At 39.6% G+C, this 18,984-nt stretch overlaps 1 protein-coding gene across 4 annotated transcripts in view; it reads right to left on the bottom strand.

Moving 5' to 3' along the window:
* ELOVL2 (ELOVL fatty acid elongase 2) overlaps positions 1 to 18,984 on the bottom strand; it is a 115,875-nt gene that overhangs the window by 83,426 nt on the left and 13,465 nt on the right. The window contains exon 2 of one of the 4 annotated variants that reach the window (XM_074208037.1): positions 17,800 to 17,930. Coding sequence is in view for 3 of the 4 variants with exons in the window: in XM_074208036.1 (XP_074064137.1) it covers positions 16,741 to 16,755 (15 nt within the window). In the remaining variant the exon portion in view is untranslated. Of the gene's footprint in view, positions 1 to 16,740; positions 16,961 to 17,425; positions 17,507 to 17,799; positions 17,931 to 18,984 lie in introns of those variants that run through there. The other 3 variants (XM_074208035.1, XM_074208036.1, XM_074208034.1) reach the window with 3 other exon arrangements.

Here is an 18,984-nt window from a genome sequence, read left to right as displayed (position 1 = left end):
TCTTTGCGAGTTCAAGAAAAATAGCTGTGGTCAATGGAATGAAAAGCAAGTGTTCCCTTGAGAGGGAAAGGGTTGTTATTCTACTGCATATGACTCTTTCCATGCTGTCAATCCACCCTGCCTTCCTAGAGTGAAATGTTCTTCATATTAAATCCTCTTTGGGTAGCTAGATGGCTCAGTGGATAGAGCACTGGCCTTAGAGTCAGGAGGACAAGAGTTCAAATCTAGTCTCAGGAATGTACAACTGTATGACCTTGGGCAAGTCACTTAACTCTGATTGCCTGGCATCTAGGGCCATCTCTAGTTGCCCTGATTCCTATCTGGCCACTGTATCCAGGTGTCTCTAGAGGAGAAAGTGAAGCTTTCAGCACCGCCTCACTCAAATCCAATTCATGTGCTTGTCATGACAACACCTCCCTGATGTCCTGATTTTCTTTGAGAATGAAAGACAAACATTATCTTTAGATTTTATTTCTCAGTAATTAAGAGTTTTAAACTAGTCCTTTATATACTCCAGTATTCCCAAGGATCTTCTCCAAAAATACCGATTGCAAGTCAGTCAAGATTTATGCCTTTAAAAACTTATTAATCATGATTTCTACTGGCATACTGAATAGGGGGTTTATTGTCATTACCTAACAGTTAATCTTCACCCATAGAAATCTTACTCATTCTTCAAAGTCTAGCTCAAATATCATTTCCTCCCTTTGTTGTAGTACTCATTTATTTCACTCATTTACTGTTTGTCTTAAATTATTTCTCATATCTATATTGTAAGTTCCTTTGGGAGGGATAATTTATTTTGCTTAAAGTGATAACTAATAATTTTAGGGAATAGGACTATGACAAATTCTCTCTCTCTCTCTCTCTCTCTCTCTTAAGTTTTTGCAAAGCAAATGGGGTTAAGTGGCTTGCCCAAGGCCACACAGCTAGGTAATTATTAAGTGGACAAATTCTCTTGAGTATAGGGACAGAAGGAACTTAGGGAGAGAAATATCAACTCTCAGAACATAAGACCTTACTAGGGGAAAGACTGTGGGACACTACTGACGAAAAACACATACCTCTGTGGGCAGAGACTGCAGGCTGCCACTGGGGAAGCTGCATGGCAGAAGGAACAGTGTGGAGCTGGGATACAGATAACCTGGGCTGTGAGTTCTGATAGATGAAAGCATTATTTAAATTTTATTATTCTTATTAACTACATATTAAATGCTCTTGTCCTTCATAACTGAAGGAGGGCAGGCACTGTCAACAACACACTCTAAATTTTGGCACCAAGATCAAAAGATTGGATTATTCCAGATATCTTACTCTAAGTAAAACCATGGTTTTATTCATCTCATTTCCTCCACTGAGCACATAGAATGAAGCCCTTCAAACTGCAGTTTCTAAATAAAAATTCATTCATTAATTGACTAAGAAATAAGGAAGTCAACCTCAATGAATGTGAAGTATGAATAGAAAAATTGGACTTCCGATTCTGATAATAATAAACATTTTTAAATAAATAAATAAGAAGCTATATTAGGACTGTATTACCTACAGAGGTAAGATACTTGCCTCTGTCTAATCTTATAAAGCCATATTAGACCTTAATCTACTTCAATAATAAAACTAGTTGTTTTGTTTTTAATTATTAAAATTTGCAAGAAAATTTCTCTTCTTGGTAGTAATACTAAGAGGGATTGCTTTCGGTTAAAGATGACACTTAATCCACCTAAAGTCAACAGTGGTTTTTCAGTACTTCAGTATTTAATTATCTTTAGTGAAACTACCTTCAAAAGTAGATTTTCAGTTTTGTATCCCTAGCTAATTCAACTGGATTTAGTTCAAAAATTATTTATTAAGCATATAATATATGCCTAGCACTGGGAAAGGCCCTGAGTCACAAAGTCAACAACAAAAACAATTTTTGCCTTTTTACAACTTAGTGTCTACCAAGGGAGGGGGAAATCAGGAAAGGTTTCAAGCTGTCACATGAACTGAATCCTGAAAGAAACTAGGCAACTATAGAAATGATGATGAAAAGATGAGGGAAAACATTCTAGGCATGGTGGACAGCATGGAGAAGAACATATGGTCCAGACATGGACCAGCAAGTAGGCCAGTTTAGTGGGAACCTACAGTTCCTGAGGGGGAATATTTATGAAATCAGTTTTGAAATGTTGGAAATAGGTAGTAAAGAACTTAAAATGCCAATTAGAGAAAATTATATTTTATCCTAGAAACAATATAAAATCAAGGAAGCACATTGAGTAGAAAGTCACAAGTGTTTTGGAAATATCAGTTTGGTGGTTCTATGGAGGATAATTGGAGAGGGAAGATGTTGGAGGCAGAGACCCATTAGGAGACTGGGTATTGACCCAGGCAAGAGGTAATGAAGATCTGAACTAGAAAGGTAGTGGTCATTTGATTGCAGAGATGGAGATACATTGGAAAGATATTGTGTAGGTAGAAAAGCCAAGATTTGAGAACTGTTTGGAAATGAGGGGTAAAGGAGAGTGAAGAATTGAAGATGGGGGCGGCTAGGTGGCGTAGTGGATAAAGCACCAGCCCTGGATTCAGGAGTACCTGGGTTCAAATTCTGTCTCAGACACTTAATAATGACCTAGCTATGTGGCCTTGGGCAAGCCACCTAACCCCATTTGTCTTGCAAAAAACCTAAAAAAAAAAAAAGAATTGAAGATGACTTGGGGGATTGGAAAGGGTGATGATGTCTTTAATGGGAATTAGTTTCACTGTGTTTTGGAGATGCTTAGTGTAAAATTAGTTTTGAAATGAAATGCTTTTGATAATATTTAGAAAGCCACTTTCTACACTTTCTCTTTTTGCTGGTCAAGGAGAAGGAAAATGAACATAAAGGTCACTCCAAAGAAAATCATGCTTGGGTAGAATTATCTGTAACTTATCTCACATTGAAACAAGGGAGAAATCTGATACTAATACTAATGCTACTTGAAGCAAATTTAATAAAATTATAAATAATAAAAATAATTTTCCTTTACACTTTAAAAAATATCCTATAAAGAACACTTTTATTTGAAGGAAGGAAGATATTATAAAAATAATAATGATGGAATATAAAAAAATCTACAAGGCATAGGTATCACTTGTCAACATCTATGGATTCACAACTCCTACAAAAATCTACCTGAGACTGATAGGTAAAAAGAAAAAGACAAAATGGGAAAAATTCAAGATTATATAGCAACAGTTAAATCTCTCCTTATTTTTACTTATTGATTACAACTTGGGGTAAAAGTTTATTTAACAATTCTCTAATTTTTTCTGTGCAGTTTGACCTATCATTCAAAACATGGAATCACTAGTATCAAGTACTTATGGAGTCTTCCTGCTAGATTAAGATTCAGAAGCTAATTAATTGTCTTTATAAAACAAATGATGTGGAGTTTTGCAATCACATGCCTTTTTTTAACCTGTAATGTTCTTTGGCTTTCCTAAAATGTATTACATTTTTACTCTTTTTTTTACAATTTTTTTTAATTTAATAGTATTTTTTCCAATTATGTGTAAGGATAGTTTTCTTTTTTATTTTATTTTTTTATTCTCATTTTGTACAAATGGTTTTTTTACATTAATAAAATATTCTTGGGGCGGCTAGGTGGCGTAGTGGATAAAGCACTGGCCTTGGAGTCAGGAGTACCTGGGTTCAAATCCGGTCTCAGACACTTAATAATTACCTAGCTGTGTGGCCTTGGGCAAGCCACTTAATCCCATTTGCCTTGCAAAAACCCTAACATAAAATAAAATATTCTTAAGAGTAAATGAAATACCCCCTTGCTTGAGCAATAAAGTAAAGGGGAGAGAAAAAAAATTAAAATTAAGAAAAAATAATAGTAATAATTGTAGGTATGGCCAGGTGGCACAATGGACAAAGCACCAGCCCTGGAGCCATGAGCATCCGAGCCTACATCCAGCCCCGTAGACCCAACAATCACCCAGCCGTGTGACATGCAAGCCACCTGATCTCCATTGCCCTGCAAAAACCAAAAAGAAGAAAAAAAAAGACCCAAAATAAAATAAAATAGTAATAATAGTAGGGGTAGCTGGGTGGCAGACAGAGCATTGGCCCTTGAGCCAGGAGCACCTGGGTCCAAATCCGGCCTCAGACACCCAAAGATCACCCTGCTATGTGGCCCCAGGCAGGCCGCCCAGCCTCATTTGCCCTGAACCCTCCCCCAAATAATAACAATAAAAAATGTGCTTGAGTCTTTGTTCCAACACCAACTCTGTCACTGGTGGATCACATTCTTTATGCTAAGTCCATTGCAAAAGTTACTTCCATATTTTTCCAGCGTTGCCATTGCTGATCGCAACTCCCTCCTTTCTTATTTCTCCACTACCATGTACTATATTTTCTCTCTCCTTTCACTCTGACTCTGCTGTAGGGTAGCTGAGTGGCACAGCAGGCAGATCCCTGGTCCTGGGGCCAAGAGGCCCCGAGCCCCCCTACCACCCCTTAAGCCCAACATCCACCTGGCCCTATGGTCCTGGACAGGTCATCCAATCCCAGCCCCTTGCAAGAAGTAAAAAAGAAAATGTGTTATATCTGACCACTCTCCCCCCATGGTCCATCCTCTCCTCCTTTATTCATATCCCCCCTTTCCCCCTGTCCCTCCCTCTCCTTCTTATTCCAGATGTCTATACCCCATTGAGTATATATATGCTGTTTCCTCTCCTAGACACATCTGATGAGAGCAAAGGTTCCCTCATTCCCCCTTGCCTCCCCCGCTTCCATATCATTGCAATAGCTCATTGTAATAAAGAAAAAAAACATATTATATGAGATATCTTGGCCTATTCCCCCTCTCCTTTTTCTTTTTCCCATTACATTTCCCTTTTTTTTTTTTTCCTATTGACTCCATTTTTTTTTAGGTTTTTGCAAGGCAAATGGGGTTAAGTGGCTTGCCCAAGGCCACACAGCTAGGTAATTATTAAGTGTCTGAGGTCATATCTGAACCCAGGTACTCCTGACTCCAGGGCTGATGCTTTAGCCACTGCGCCACCTAGCTGCCCCTTATTGACTCCATTTTTACATCATATTTTATCTTCGAATTCCTGTGCTTCAACTATAAAAGCTCCCTCTACCTGCTCTATTAACTGAGAAGGTTCATATGAGTATTATCAGTGTCATTTTTCTATGTAGGAATACATGCAGTTCATCATCATTAAGTCCCTCATATTTTCCCCTTCTCCTCCAATCTCCATGCTTCACCTGAGTCCTGTATCTGAAGATCAAACCTTCTGTTCAGCTCTGGCCATTCCAAAAGGAACATTTGAAATTCCCCTGGTTCATTGAAAGTCCATCTTTTTCCCTGGAAGAGGACATTCAGCCTTGCTGGGTAGTTCATTCTTGGCTGCATTCTAAGCTCTTTTGCCTTCCGGTATATTATATTCCAAGCCCTAAGAGCTTCCAATGTAGTTGCTGCTAAGCCCTGTGTGATCCTGACTGCAGCTCCACGATATTTGAATTGTGTCCTTCCGGCTGCTTGTAATATTTTCTCTTTGACTTGGGAGCTCTGGAACTTGGCTATAATATTCCTAGGGGTTGGTTTTTTGGGATCTCTTTCTCGGGGGGATCAGTGGATTCTCTCCAATTCTATTTTATCCTCTGCTTCTAGGATATCAGGGCAATTTTCCTGTAGTAATTCTTTGAAAATGATGTCAAGGCTCTTTTCCTGATCATGACTTTCAGGTATTCCAATAATTTTTAAATTATCTTTCCTAAGTCTGTTTTCCATATCAGTTGTTTTTTTCAATGAGGTATTTCACATTTTCTTCTAATTTTTCATTTTTTTGGTTTTGAAGTATTGATTCCTGATTTCTGGTAAATTCATCAATCTCCCTGAATTCTATTCTTCATCTGAAGGATTTGTTCTCCTCAGAGAGCTTTCTTATCTCCTTTTCCATCTGGCCAATTTTGCTTTTTAAGGCATTCTTCTCCTCAATAACTTTTTTGAACTGTTTTATTCATTTGACCTAAGCTGGTTTTTAGCATGCTATTGTCTTCAGCATTTTTTTGGATTTCCTTGACCAAGCTGCTGACTTCATTTTCATGTTTTTCCTGCATCTCTCTCATTTCTTTTCCCAGTTTTTCTTCTAATTCCCTCATTTGATTTTCAAAGTCTTTTTTGAGCTCTGTCATAGCCTGAGCCCAATTTCTGTTTTTCTTGGAGTCTTTAAATGCAGGAGCTTGTGCTTCTTCATCTTCAGACTGAGTATTTTGATCCTTCTTGGGCTCATATGCAAATTATTTCTCAATAGTGTTCCTCTTGTTTCTCTTCTTGCTCATTTTCCCAGCCTGGGCCTGGTTTTGGGGGTACTTCCTGAGCTTTTGGGACACTCCCACAAGGGTCTCAGTGTGTGAGGCTCTGTCCTCCCTTCTGGTCTGTGAATGACCATATGTGCCCCCCTCTGCCACGGGGCTGAGGTGGAGGGGGCCCCTGCTGTTCTATTGGGGGGCCTAGACTGCGATCAGGATCTGAATGCGGTCAGAGCTCCAGAGTCCTGTTCCAGGGGCAGAGGACAGAGCTTGGCAGTCTCTCTCTCTTCACTCCCCTCCCTCAGCTCAATGGGCTCATGCCCTGGGGGCTCCTCTGCTTATGGACTCTGCCTGCTTCTGTTTCAGATCTGGGCTTCAAAGAAAGGCCATGCTGCTCTCTGTGTGCCCTGAGGGCTGGGCTCCACGTGCTCGCTCTGGCAAAGGTCCCCCATTGTTCCCCTACTTTGTGCCTGGTGCTCCCCAGGGTGCAGCTCAGGAAACTCCCCCGCTGCTGTGAGCTGGGGCTCCCAGCTCCCTGGGACTGCCTCCGGGAGGCTGAAGTTCTTTTGCTCTGGCAGGCTACCCCTCTGGCAGGCTGACCCCGGAGAGCAGAGCCTTTCTGCTCTTTTCCAGGTTACCTTGAGTAGGAGAACTGCCTCATTGGGTCCCTCTGTGGGTTCTGTCTCTCAAAAGTTTAGTTAAGAGTCTTTAGTTTATAAGTTTTATCAGAGAGTGCCTAAGACTCGATCCTTTCTTGTCGCCATCTTGGCTCCTACATTTTTACTCTTAATAAATATCTTGTCCAAAAATGATTTCATGACATACGACTGTTGAATAAATTCTGCACTATATATATATATATCAAGTCAACATTTATTACTGGCACTTAATAGAAGCACAAGTTAGAAAATAGGCAGCAAAGTATCACTAGTTAAAGTACAGTTACAATGCATTCAAGAGAAGTAACTCTAGATCTCCTATTTTTTCCCCTCTAGATCTATCCCCTTCTCAGTCTCTACCTCTACATCCTCCCTTCATCTTCTGTCCTGGAGCCAACTCCCTATTCTTGTCCAAGACCCCTTCCAGACCTGGATCTCCCACTTCTATCTTCCTAGATTCCTTCTGAATCTCCAGACATTCCATCTTTGATTAAGACACTTCCTCTTCCCTTAGGAGATGAGTAACTATGTGGTTTAGGGCAAAATAATATGGACCTGGATTCTAGTCTCAGCTCTCCTACTCCCTAACTCTACACCTTCAGCACAAATAATTCTCTTCCCCTGTGAAAGGGTCGAGTTCTAATAGTCTGTCATATAGAGGTACCAGTCTTGAAGAGGTCATTTGTTTTACAAAGCTGAGTACATCATTAACAGAGTATGCAAAGAAGTAGGAAAGCTGTTTTTCCAAAGCAAAGAGGATTGATTCCATTTTTTTATTATCTATTTATTTTTTCTTCAGACCTGTGGTTTAATGGTTAGAGCAACCACTTACTGAGAAGTCCTCTCTATAATGCAGATAAGCACCTGCTCTGTAACTTATAACTTAGATTCTGGAGCTCTGAGAGTGAAATGATTTATCTGGGGTCACATAGCCAGTATATGCTAGAGGCTAGAACTGAAATCAGCTCTTTCTCATTCCAACCTTGGTTTTCTATCTACAAAGTTATACTGCCTATCATGCAAAATTAAGCTGGTAAAAGAATTAATTTTCTTTAAAAGAAAAAAAAATTTTCCTAGCTTTTCAGGATAGCAGTACTGGTGACTTGACTTGCTGGTCAAGGAGAAGGAAAATGAACATAAAGGTCACTCCAAAGAAAATCATGTTTGGGTAGAATTATCTGTAACTTATCTTACACTGAATCAAGGGAGAAATCTCTGACAAGCTAGTCCTACTTGAAGTCCATGCCAGTTATTCAGCCCCCTTTAGTTGACATGCCCACCACTCTTTGACTGACTTCTTGGCACTCTAGCTAACAAAATTCAAGATAGCAAGTTCTTTTGCTTGTGAACAGACCACAAAAGTACAATTAGAAACAGGGAAGAAAAGTTCCTGAGCTTCTGGTTTTGAAAATGCTGTTTTGAAAAAAATTTTTAAAGCATTGCTATGGAAATTCCATTTTCTTAAATTTTTGTTCTTTTCCATCAGAATAGTTTTTTCATTAGAGAATAAGATGAGAATTACAACAGAAATACAAACTCTAATTAAATTGTCAAGTTGTACAAGGTAAGGGATTTTGGATGTTGCTGCTATCTTCTTTTAAGTGTGTTGTATCAATGATAGCTCAGACTAAAGATTTCCCTACATATGACACACATATAATATGCATATTATATACCTGCATATGTGTATCTATATGTATCATACCAAACATATACAAACATATGCATACATGAATAAATACACACACACACACACACACACACACACACACACACACATATATATATACACACAAATTTGTTCTTGTTCAGGTTGTCTTACAGTCTTATCTCACTCTTCATTATCCCATTTGGAATTTTTTGGTAAAGATACTAGAATACTTTGCCATTTCCTTCTCTAGCTCATTTTACAGATGAGAAAACTGAGGCAAACAAGGTTAAATGATTTGCCTAAGGTCACACAACTAGTTTTTGAGACTGAATTTCAACTCAAGAAGAAGGGTCTTCTTAACTTCAGGCCAAGCATTTTATCTACTGTGCCACTTAACTGCCATGAGTATATCCATTAAAAATGCACAAAAACTGCCAATAACTGATAATATCCAGTCTTTCTCTTCCATACCCACATATATTTGCCAAAAGGAGGGAATCTGTTAAAACCCATGTTAAGGGATCAGTTCTTTGCTCTTTGTATAATGCCAGACTAGCCCCTCTACAAATAATGACAGCCACTAAGGGAGCAGTTTCCATGGAAGTTATTGAAGCACAAATCATTGGGCTATAGTCTTTAAAAAAAAACTACAACCAAAACAAAAAAATCTGACCAAAAAACTACCATGATGTCTCTGGCTATCAGAGATAAACAGAAAATGTCAAAATATAATGACTCAACCTGGGACAAAGCACATTAAGTCTAACTTTTATTCCCTATTTTAAAGAATATCTACTAATTAAAGAATCAAAGATTCTTAGCTTAGTTCATTGCCAATAACTCTATTGAGTCAAGTCAGATGCACCTCACTTTACACAATAGATTTGTACTTGAAAAACTAAGTCTAAATAAAATTTTTGTGAGTTAAATTTAAACCAATGAGATTTCTGTTAATCATAGACAACTTCATTAAAGTGGGCCTTTAGAATAAGGATATTTCATTCATTGTATTTCTATCCCCAAAATCTGACACAGTGTCTAGCTCATAGTAGGCTCTTAAGAAATACTTGATTGGGGTGGCTAGGTGGCGTAGTGGATAAAGCACCTGCCTTGGAGTCAGGAGTACTTGGGTTCAAATCCGTTCTCAGACACTTAATAATTACCTAGCTGTGTGGCCTTGGGCAAGCCACTTAACCCCATTTGCCTTGCCAAAAACCTAAAAAAAAAAATATTTGACTGAGTAAGGTGAGACATTTCCTTTGAAATTTATCTTTTTTCTAAGGGAAGCAAGTTGATGTGGTACAGGCAGCTACTGAATTGGTAGTCAGAAGATTAAGGTTTTAATTCTTCTTTTCTGATAGTAAGTAATTGCCTCATTTATAGGATGGGAGATCATATATTTCAAATTTCTCTAGAATCTATCCCCCTGTCTATTCTCACTGTAGGAATCCAAGCACAGGCAATCATTACCACCCACAAATTGTAACAACCTCCCTGACTTCATTCTTTCTTTACATAGATAATAGCTAGCATTTTTTAAAGTCCTTAAGGTTTTCAAATCACTTTGCAAATATTATCTTATTTTATCCAGAGGACAACACCGGGAGTATTATTATCTCCATTCCTCCAGCTGAGGAAATATAGAGATTAAATGACTTGCCCAGCATCATGCTACTATCAGGATTTGAACTCAGGACTCACCTGAATCGAGATTCCCTCTAACTGCCTCTAGAATTTATTAAGAGCTTTAAGGTTTACAAAGTATTTTACCTATGTTATCTCATTCTATTTTCATAACAGTCCTATGAAGTATGGGGAAAATGATACTGAGGTAGGTTATGATTTGCCCAGGGTCATGCAACCAATTAAGTGCCTGAGGTGAGATTTAAGTCCAGATTTTTCTGATGTAAGTCTAGTATTCTAGCCATTGTTCCCCCCGGAAGCTTATATGCTACATAGATCTAGTTATATTACTACTCTTCTCAAAAGGCTTCAGTGGTTTCCTGTTGCTTCCTAAGCAAAGTTGAAACTTCTTTCCCTAATACTTAAGACCTTCTTCCTCAACCTGAAATTACTCTGTCTAGCTAGTTTTATCTTATATTGTTTGACAGCTAATGTGTTTATCCTGTAATAATGGGTACTATATCTACCTAATTTTGTGTCTAACCCTCCAATTAAACTGTGAGCTGCATTTTATCAAAATTCTTTATCCTCCCTAAACTTAGCATGATACTCTCAACACTGTAGTTTTAATAAATGCTGACATGATTAGTATTTAGGACTTTATTCATTTATTCTAAAATTATTTATCAATATAAATATTTTGTATTTATAACTTTTTTTTGTTTGTATCATCAGTTTGTCCCTGAGAATTCTGAAGAATTGAACATATCATGTTCTGATAGTCAGGGTCATTGGAAAAGTTAAGGTTGCAGAGGAATGGAGCCAATTTTGCAGAGTTGTGTATTTGAAATCTTGGACTGTTTATTGGATGGACTGTTTATATGATGCCAGAGGTCACATACCCAGATTTATGTCTTTTTGTTAAGGGATATTTCAGTTATTATAATTGCCTTCTCCCAAAAATCTTTCCATCCCTATTGTTTCTGACAAGGTCATAAACTTTATACTGATGGATAAGATGAAAAGTCAACTAGTGGGAAACATGAGCAAAATCTATAAGAATATCTGATGCAAAATAAGCAACATAAACAGTGACTACATTAATGTAAAAAAGAAAGAACAAAAATAATAAAAAAAAACCCATAACTATGTGTAATTAGAATGATTAAGCTTGGTCCAAAGATAAGAAAATGTGCCTTTTTTGTAGAGGCAGGGGGTAGTGAGTAGAGAACACTTTATTGATATATTACTTAGTTTTTCTGATTTTCTTTTTTCTTTACTTACTTTTTCTAATTCTTAGGGGGCTTATCTCTTTGGTAAGGAAGATTTGGTAAGGGGGATGTATTTGGAAATGAAGATGATAGGAAATATAACATATGCATTTTAAAAATTATCCTTTGAATACAATAAAGAAGACCATCTATATTCATAGCACTTACCATAAATAAGCCATTTTCAAATCTATACTGGGCCTGGAGTCAAGAAGACCTATTTTCCTGAGTTCAAATCTGGCCTTAGACATTTACTAGCTGTGTGACTCTGGGAAACTCACTTAACCTTGCTTGCCTCAGTTTCTCATCTGGAAAATGAGCTGGAGGAGATGTCAAACCAGTATTTCTTTGCCAAGAAAATCTCAAATGAGGTCATGAAGAGTTGAACACAACTATTTGTGTAAAACAAATTTCTATTATTTAAGTCACATAAATGTACTAGAAGTACTTACTATTGAAATTAAGCCTAACATAATGAATTGTTATAAAAAAGTGAATAATCACCTCCATGATCTTTTATGTAAAAACAGATAATCACATACAGAGTTCCCTTAAAAGAGGATAAACAGATAATTAATTATTAAATAAGAGCTTACTTCAAACAAATAAATTATTTCAAATGAGTTTCCAGAGATTCTCTATATACTTCTTTAGGCTATAAGCATATTCCATTTTTGTATTATATTTATTTTGTTTATATATCTTATTTCTCCTCTTATATTATTAACTCCTTAAGTGAAAGGATTATGTCTAATATTTCCTCTCAGACTCTGAATGCCTCTCTGCCTTGAATGTAGTACTTAATAAATGTTTGAATGATTGCTGATCTGTGTTTATGTATATATATATATATATATATATATATATATATATATACATATATATATATTTCAATGAAGGATAGAGAACAGGCCTTCAAGTCAAAACAATCTGGGATCAAGTTCTGACACATACTATGTTGTGACAATAATCAAGGCACTTAATCTTTCTGTGCTCTAGGAAACTTTGTAAGACTAAATTGGAGAAAAGGTAAAGACCTGCACTAGTAAAAGGACTTTCCTTATCTGGAAGTTCCCTATAGAAATTAAATCATTGATCCAATCCCTACACTATATATGAGAGAGTCATACAGACAAGAGACATAAACAGAGAGATAGGAAGTTTTAGATTATGATGGGAAGAAAAACATCTTTAATGTAAAAATAAACATTTCTATGGCAGCCAAAGATCTAAATCCATTTTTTCCTAAAATATAGAATCAAGACAGCAGTGCTTAGAAACCAGTTACCAAGGCTTCTATTCTATTGTGCTATCTTTTTGCTTAAATGTAGTATCCATAAAGTTGTGTGAAACATAATCTTTCCATTCATGAGAAAGAGTAGTCAAACATTCAGTGTCATGTTCAACATTCTCCTACACACAAAAGGGGAATGATAGACTATATTGCCAATCTTCTTATGCCCAGCACTTGAAAGGGAAAGAGTAGCTGAATCAGAGAAAAGGTAGATCCAGAGATTAACTAGACCTTATGATTTGGGGCTATTTATATACCTCTCTATAAGGACTTTCTCTACATTACAATTCTCTACAATACAGAATTAAAGGAAGGGTAAAATGAGGTGTAATGTTATTGCATCACTTTTTTGTACATTTAAACTCATTATAGTTTTTAGTGACCAAAGCATTCCTTAGTACTTTTGTCCATTCTCTTTGAAAGGTTGGGACATGGAACAAGATCCTGCTATTCAATCACTGACTTTGAACAAATTACTTCTCCATTATTCAGTTTTCTGATCTGCAAAATTGAGGTGATGAACTAAATGATCTAGTCTGTTCATCTCTAAATTTCAAGGATTCTCTTATTGCCCTTTCTTTTCTTTCCTCCCTTTAGACTGATACTGAAGCAATGGAGAAGTGGAGGTAAGTCTTCAATATTTGTAATGACAGTTAACTATTGCAATTTCCATCCCACACTTCCATCCCCCCCACATACACACATATACACTTCCTCTTTTCCTTCCTTCCTTCCTTCCTTCCTTCCTTCCTTCTTCCCTCTGTCTTTCTTTCTCCTTGCACACCCAGTACAGATACATAGAAAAAAATTCTACCATTTCTAACATCTTATCAAAATTCTTCCATTTACAGCATCTCACCAGATTTCTCCATTCACTTGGCTATAATTCTAAGAAGAGAAATATGAGGGAAACTAAAAAAAGCTCTTTTCTACTCTGTATCTAGAGAACATACATGCAATGGCATAAAGAATATAGCAGGTCTAGTGCCACTAGCTGAAAATGACCATGGATCTTAGAGGCCTAAGAGTATTTTTATTTTTCCTTACAATTCACTATTCTTCTTTCAGCATTTTTCCAATTTATTAATGACTCTGAGGGATATTTTCAATGACAAATTATCACTATAAAACATTATATTGGAACTTAGTTTTGAGTCTTTTACAAAAAAATAGTAGTCATATCAACAGAGAAAAGAAAGATTGTTTATGGCAGCATGAAAAAATGCAGATGAAGTAACAAAATGGAATTATGGATATAGTGGGTCAAAAATTAAAAAAAATTGAAATCTGTAGTTAAACATGAAAAAAAGAAGGGAAGGGAAGGAAGGTAGGAAAGAATGAAAGAAAAGGAAAAAAGAAAAGAAAGCAAAAATGAAAAAGTCAAGTTGGAAAGAAAGAAAACTATTACAAATGGATAAAATATCAAGAGAGGTTTTGTGACTATCATGCTTTTCATAAATTACCACATTGGATACTCATATAATAACAGTCTTGTGATGTAGGTAGAACAATTAGGATTACCCTTATTTTATAGAGAAGAAACTGAGGCCCATGGTCAACACAGTTAATTATCATCAGAGCTGAGACTTGAATAGTCTGACTCCAAATCCAGTGTTTCTTCTACTATACCACACTGCTGAACAGGAATGAAAACCTGAAGTGTCAAGGGGGAAAAATAGAGCCACTATATTTGGTATTTTGAACTATAGCAATGGGTAGGAAAAGAGAGTTTTTAAAGATGTTGTCAAGTGAAAATATGAGAATATTTGGCAAAAACATGGGTAGGACAGAAAAGAGGGGAAAGAGTCACATTTCAGACACTGTAGACAGAAGAGCTGGTGGAATTACTAACATAGATAGGAAACAGAGAGAACACAGTTTGAAAGACGAGTAGCTTTCATTCTGTTATACAAAGCTCAATGTGGCAATGAAGCATGGTTAAAAAGAAAGGGAAAATTTTAATTCACACATAGTAACAATGGATAGAACATTTCTTAATAGATCTCTAAACTACAGAACAAGGTCAGTATGAGGAAAATAAACAGAGACTTAGCTCTGGGGACATTCTATCAAAAACCAGCCACATGAAGTTCTTCTGAAGAAAGAATATATATGAAAGGACAAGTGATTTTAAAAACAATAAAATAAATTCTAAGAGTTTCCACTAAAGAATTTATTTATAGGTACTAAGATCTTAGAATGACTGGGAGATAAAAAGAAGTTAGAGAAAGGAAAAGTACACATGTGTAATTTGTAAATTTTGGGAAAGCAGTAGCATTGGATAACCTCCACATAGTACACTAGGCAAATTTCCATGATGTTAGGCCACTAGAAAGAGCTTCCAAGAACAGATCTGTACTGCTTCCTCCTCCCCTCCTTTGCTCCCTACTCAAGAGTGTCAAAGTACAGATCACTCCACAGACCAGCGAATCTGGGAACACTGAGGGTAACAATGATTCTTTAAAGTCTGTATTTACATTATTGTGAGTTATGGGTGCTAATAAATTTTAAATAATTAATAAAAATAAATAATTCAACCCCTACTTGAAGCATGAAGAATCATAAAAGTGAAAAGGAACTGGATAGGTCATCTAGTCCACTCTTCTCCTTATTCAGGGCTCCTTAAGCCCCCCCCCCCCCAGAGTAATGACTTTTGGTTACCTCACAACTTCTAGTGATCAGCTAAGCAACAGATTTTGAAAATTCCAGGGTGAGTACCCTATAATGCTTAACAAATCTAAGTGCTGTAGCACATTCAGACCAAATGTGCAATCCAAAAAGATTTACAAATAGAACTCCTGGGAGGATAATTTTCTCACAATAATCAGAATAACTGACAAAGACTAGATGATACATTTCCTTTTCCTTTCAATTTGTCTTAGACATAAATATGGCTTCATTTTCACTGTCATCTTTTTAAAGAGCTTTCTTCTGAAAAGTCTCAATCTCAGGGACATTTACACCTTTAGCTACAACATGAAAATACTTTCACTGTTAACAGCAGAGAAAAGGTCTGTAAGTATCCTGTCCCTTGATTTGGTTCTCTTATTTTAGTTCCCAGATGATATCCTTCCAATTAAGAAAAAATTCTTACTTTATCCACCTCAGAATAAAAGAGCCCCAAGTAGATCAGCTAAATCTGATTCCCAAGAAGACTCTTCCTTCCAACACTGAAAGCTACATATAGTGCAGTCAGTCAGGAAGAGAGTAGCATAAAATACTATGCAATCTGATACAAAAGTAAAACAGATGGTTGGTTTTCTGTAAACTATGAACAAGATTCCTCAAAACATGAGCCTTATCTGATCTATCATTTGAGTACCATCTAACAATAAGTTAGATATAAGCAAGGTAGAGGTATCATCTCTAGAAAGTCTTAGTTAAAATGCACCGGTGGTTAATATGACACTGGGACTTCTATCATTTGCAGACGGAAGAGTAGTTGATTTGGAGTCAGAGGAATTGAGTTAAAATTCCACATTTGCCATTTATATCTATGCCAATTTATTTTGGAATCTAGAGTTCCTTGGCTGTGAAATAACAAAAAGGGAAAATGAACTAGATGAGCTTTAAAGTTCCTTCAAACACTCAATTTATGATCTTATAATTGACTCCCGGAATACAATGAATAATTTAGTCATTATATGAAGTTAAGACCTGATCCCTGAGAGTATATGGGTAGGAAAGGGATGGGGACGCCAACAAGTCCTGGATGGTCTGGGGGCAACTAAGAAGGGCAAGGCTCAATGTGAAATATAGGGTCTAATGGAAAATTCTAATTATGTGTGTCTTAGAAGAAGAACTAGAAGACAACTGATTCAGAATTTTGCTTAATGCCAAATGCGAGCGTTCTTGAACCAGAGATATTCAGCATAGATTTTAAGGACTGGGAAGGTGAAGATAGTTGTTGGAAAAAATACATAAAGATCAAAGAGACAGTGTCCTAAAGGCCTCACAGAGTGCTCTGCCATCCGAGAGACCGGACCGTTCCCAACCAGGTCGCGGGGATCAATCCATGTCTAAGGTGCTTCGGGTTTGCTCGGTTCCTCCCTCAGAACCGCCTCCTGGGGTACAGATGTGGAAACTGAGGCACAGAGTCCGGCGGCTCCGCCCGAAGTCGGGGGGCTGCGCACTTTAAAGGGGCGACTCGAACCCGGCTCGGGTGAAGCCCCTGCCCACAGCCAGCAGCTTCGGGAGACGCGGGCCCCGCGGGAAGACAACGGAGTGGGCGAGGGCAGAGCGGGCGGGGAGGACCCGGCTGCCCCCCCAAAGGCCCCCCACTCCGAGTGGACCCCTTGACTGCAGCCGGGGTGCTCGCGTGGGGCGGGGAGGCGGGCCGACGGACGGACGGACGGACGGACGGACGGACTGGCGGCGGGCAGGGCCCGCTGCCCCGGGGGTGCCGGGCCCGGTCGGGGCGCCCCCGCTCCACGGGCACGTTACTTCCCTCAGGGCCGCCCCCCGCCCCCCAGGCCGGGGCTCGCGCGCGCCCGCGGTCCCCCCGCCAGGCCCGGGCGGGAGCGCGCGCACGAGGGCCCCCTGCAGGTGTGGGTGTGGGTGTGGGAGCCGCGGCCGCGGCCCCGGCCCCGGCCCCGGCCCCGGCCCCGGCCCCGGCCCCGGCCCCGGCCCCGCCGCACTCACCATGCCCGGCCGCGTCTCTGGCGCTCGGCGCCCGGAGGAGCGCTGTCCAGGGTAGCTGCCGCCTGTGGCCCGCGCGCGGCCGGCGCGCCGCTATAAGCTGCACGCGGGCGCGCACCCCCGCCCCGGAGCCCGCCCCGCCGCGCACCTCCGCCGCCGCCCGCCCCCACGCGCCTCGCGGCCGCTCCGTCCGGCCCGCGCCGCTCACTCGGCCGCTCCCGCCCTCGGCCTCGAGGCCCCGAGGCGTCCCCTCAGCCTCGCACCCGCTCCTGCAGCGCCCTCTAGGGAAGGGAAGCCGGTCCTGCAGGCGCGGGGAGGCGCGGCGGGGCGGGGCGGGGCCCACGGAGCGGCGCCTCCTTTAATCGCGCTTCACCTACCCCTTCGGCGCCCGTCGCCTTCCTCTCCCCGGCGGGTCTCGGGTGCCCCGCCACCGCCCCCTCCTGGACGGGCGGAGATTCGCAGCCCAGGCAGCTCCACCACGGCTTCCGCGGCTCGCGGGTCTCCGAACCTACCCCGAAAAGAAAAGACAACTCTGGGTTGGGGGAGGCAGGGGATGTGTCAGTGTCCACGTGAAGGGCTCTGCTTCTGCTCCCCACCCCCTTCAAAAACACTAGCGGTGGGGAAGGGCGTTGTCGTGGTGCTCATTTGTTGGGAGTGCGGCGGAGCGCGATTTCTGTGTTTCGTGGAAAACCCAAAGCTAGACCTTGGCTCTGCATCCCAAGACCAGCCCCAAACTTGAATTGTCAAAGCGTTCCTCTCTGCCCTGGGGGGGACGCAGGGCTTTACGGTGACATCTGAAAGAATCTCTGGGGCTTATGTTTTACATCCCTAAGGGAAAGTATGAGATTTAGGGGACACATGTTTGGAGAAGTTAAAAACATAGCTCTTTCTTTTCCGTTTCCTTTATTTTTTCCCTTTAAACACTAATAACTCGTGCTTATTGTATTTATTGTACAAGACATTTGAATAATTTGGGATGCATTTAGGACCACCACAGCTAACCTTCTAGTTGCCTCACATTCCTGCAACTGTATCAGCTGGAGTTAGTTTCAGAGTTTCTTGTGAGAAATCATTGTTTTTAGTCCTTGGAACCTGCCGGACAAGAATAATATCCTGTGGTTTCTAAGCTGTAATGAACTGTCATACGATCACCTTCTTTGCAGTCACACATTATCTTTTTCTTAGTGAGTACCTAGCATCAGGTAAATGTTTGTTTAAAGAGTCAAATGTCTATGTGACAATCAATACATCATGTTAGATACATCAGCCCAGTGACACAGAAACTCAAAAGCCAGGATTCAACCCAAAAGACACAACAATCAATTTTTTTACATAGCATTACAGATATTTTCTAAGAATAAAATTTCTCTCAGGTTTTGTTTGGATGGCTCTCCAGGTTATAAAGAATCTGGACATTCATGTCATGTTGCTTTTACTCTAGAATGACAAGATGCAAATTCTTTGTCCACTGCATTCTCAAGGACAACTTCATTCTCCTACTCTACAGCAAGAGATAACCAGCCTGTAAACAATCAGGTTAAAAACTGAGTTGATGTGTCACA

This window comes from Macrotis lagotis, chromosome X (genome assembly GCF_037893015.1).
Source record: "Macrotis lagotis isolate mMagLag1 chromosome X, bilby.v1.9.chrom.fasta, whole genome shotgun sequence".
Taxonomy (NCBI): Eukaryota; Metazoa; Chordata; class Mammalia; order Peramelemorphia; family Peramelidae; genus Macrotis; species Macrotis lagotis.
The sequence above is the reverse complement of the archived record's forward strand: the minus strand, read 5'-3'. Positions and strand labels throughout refer to the sequence as shown.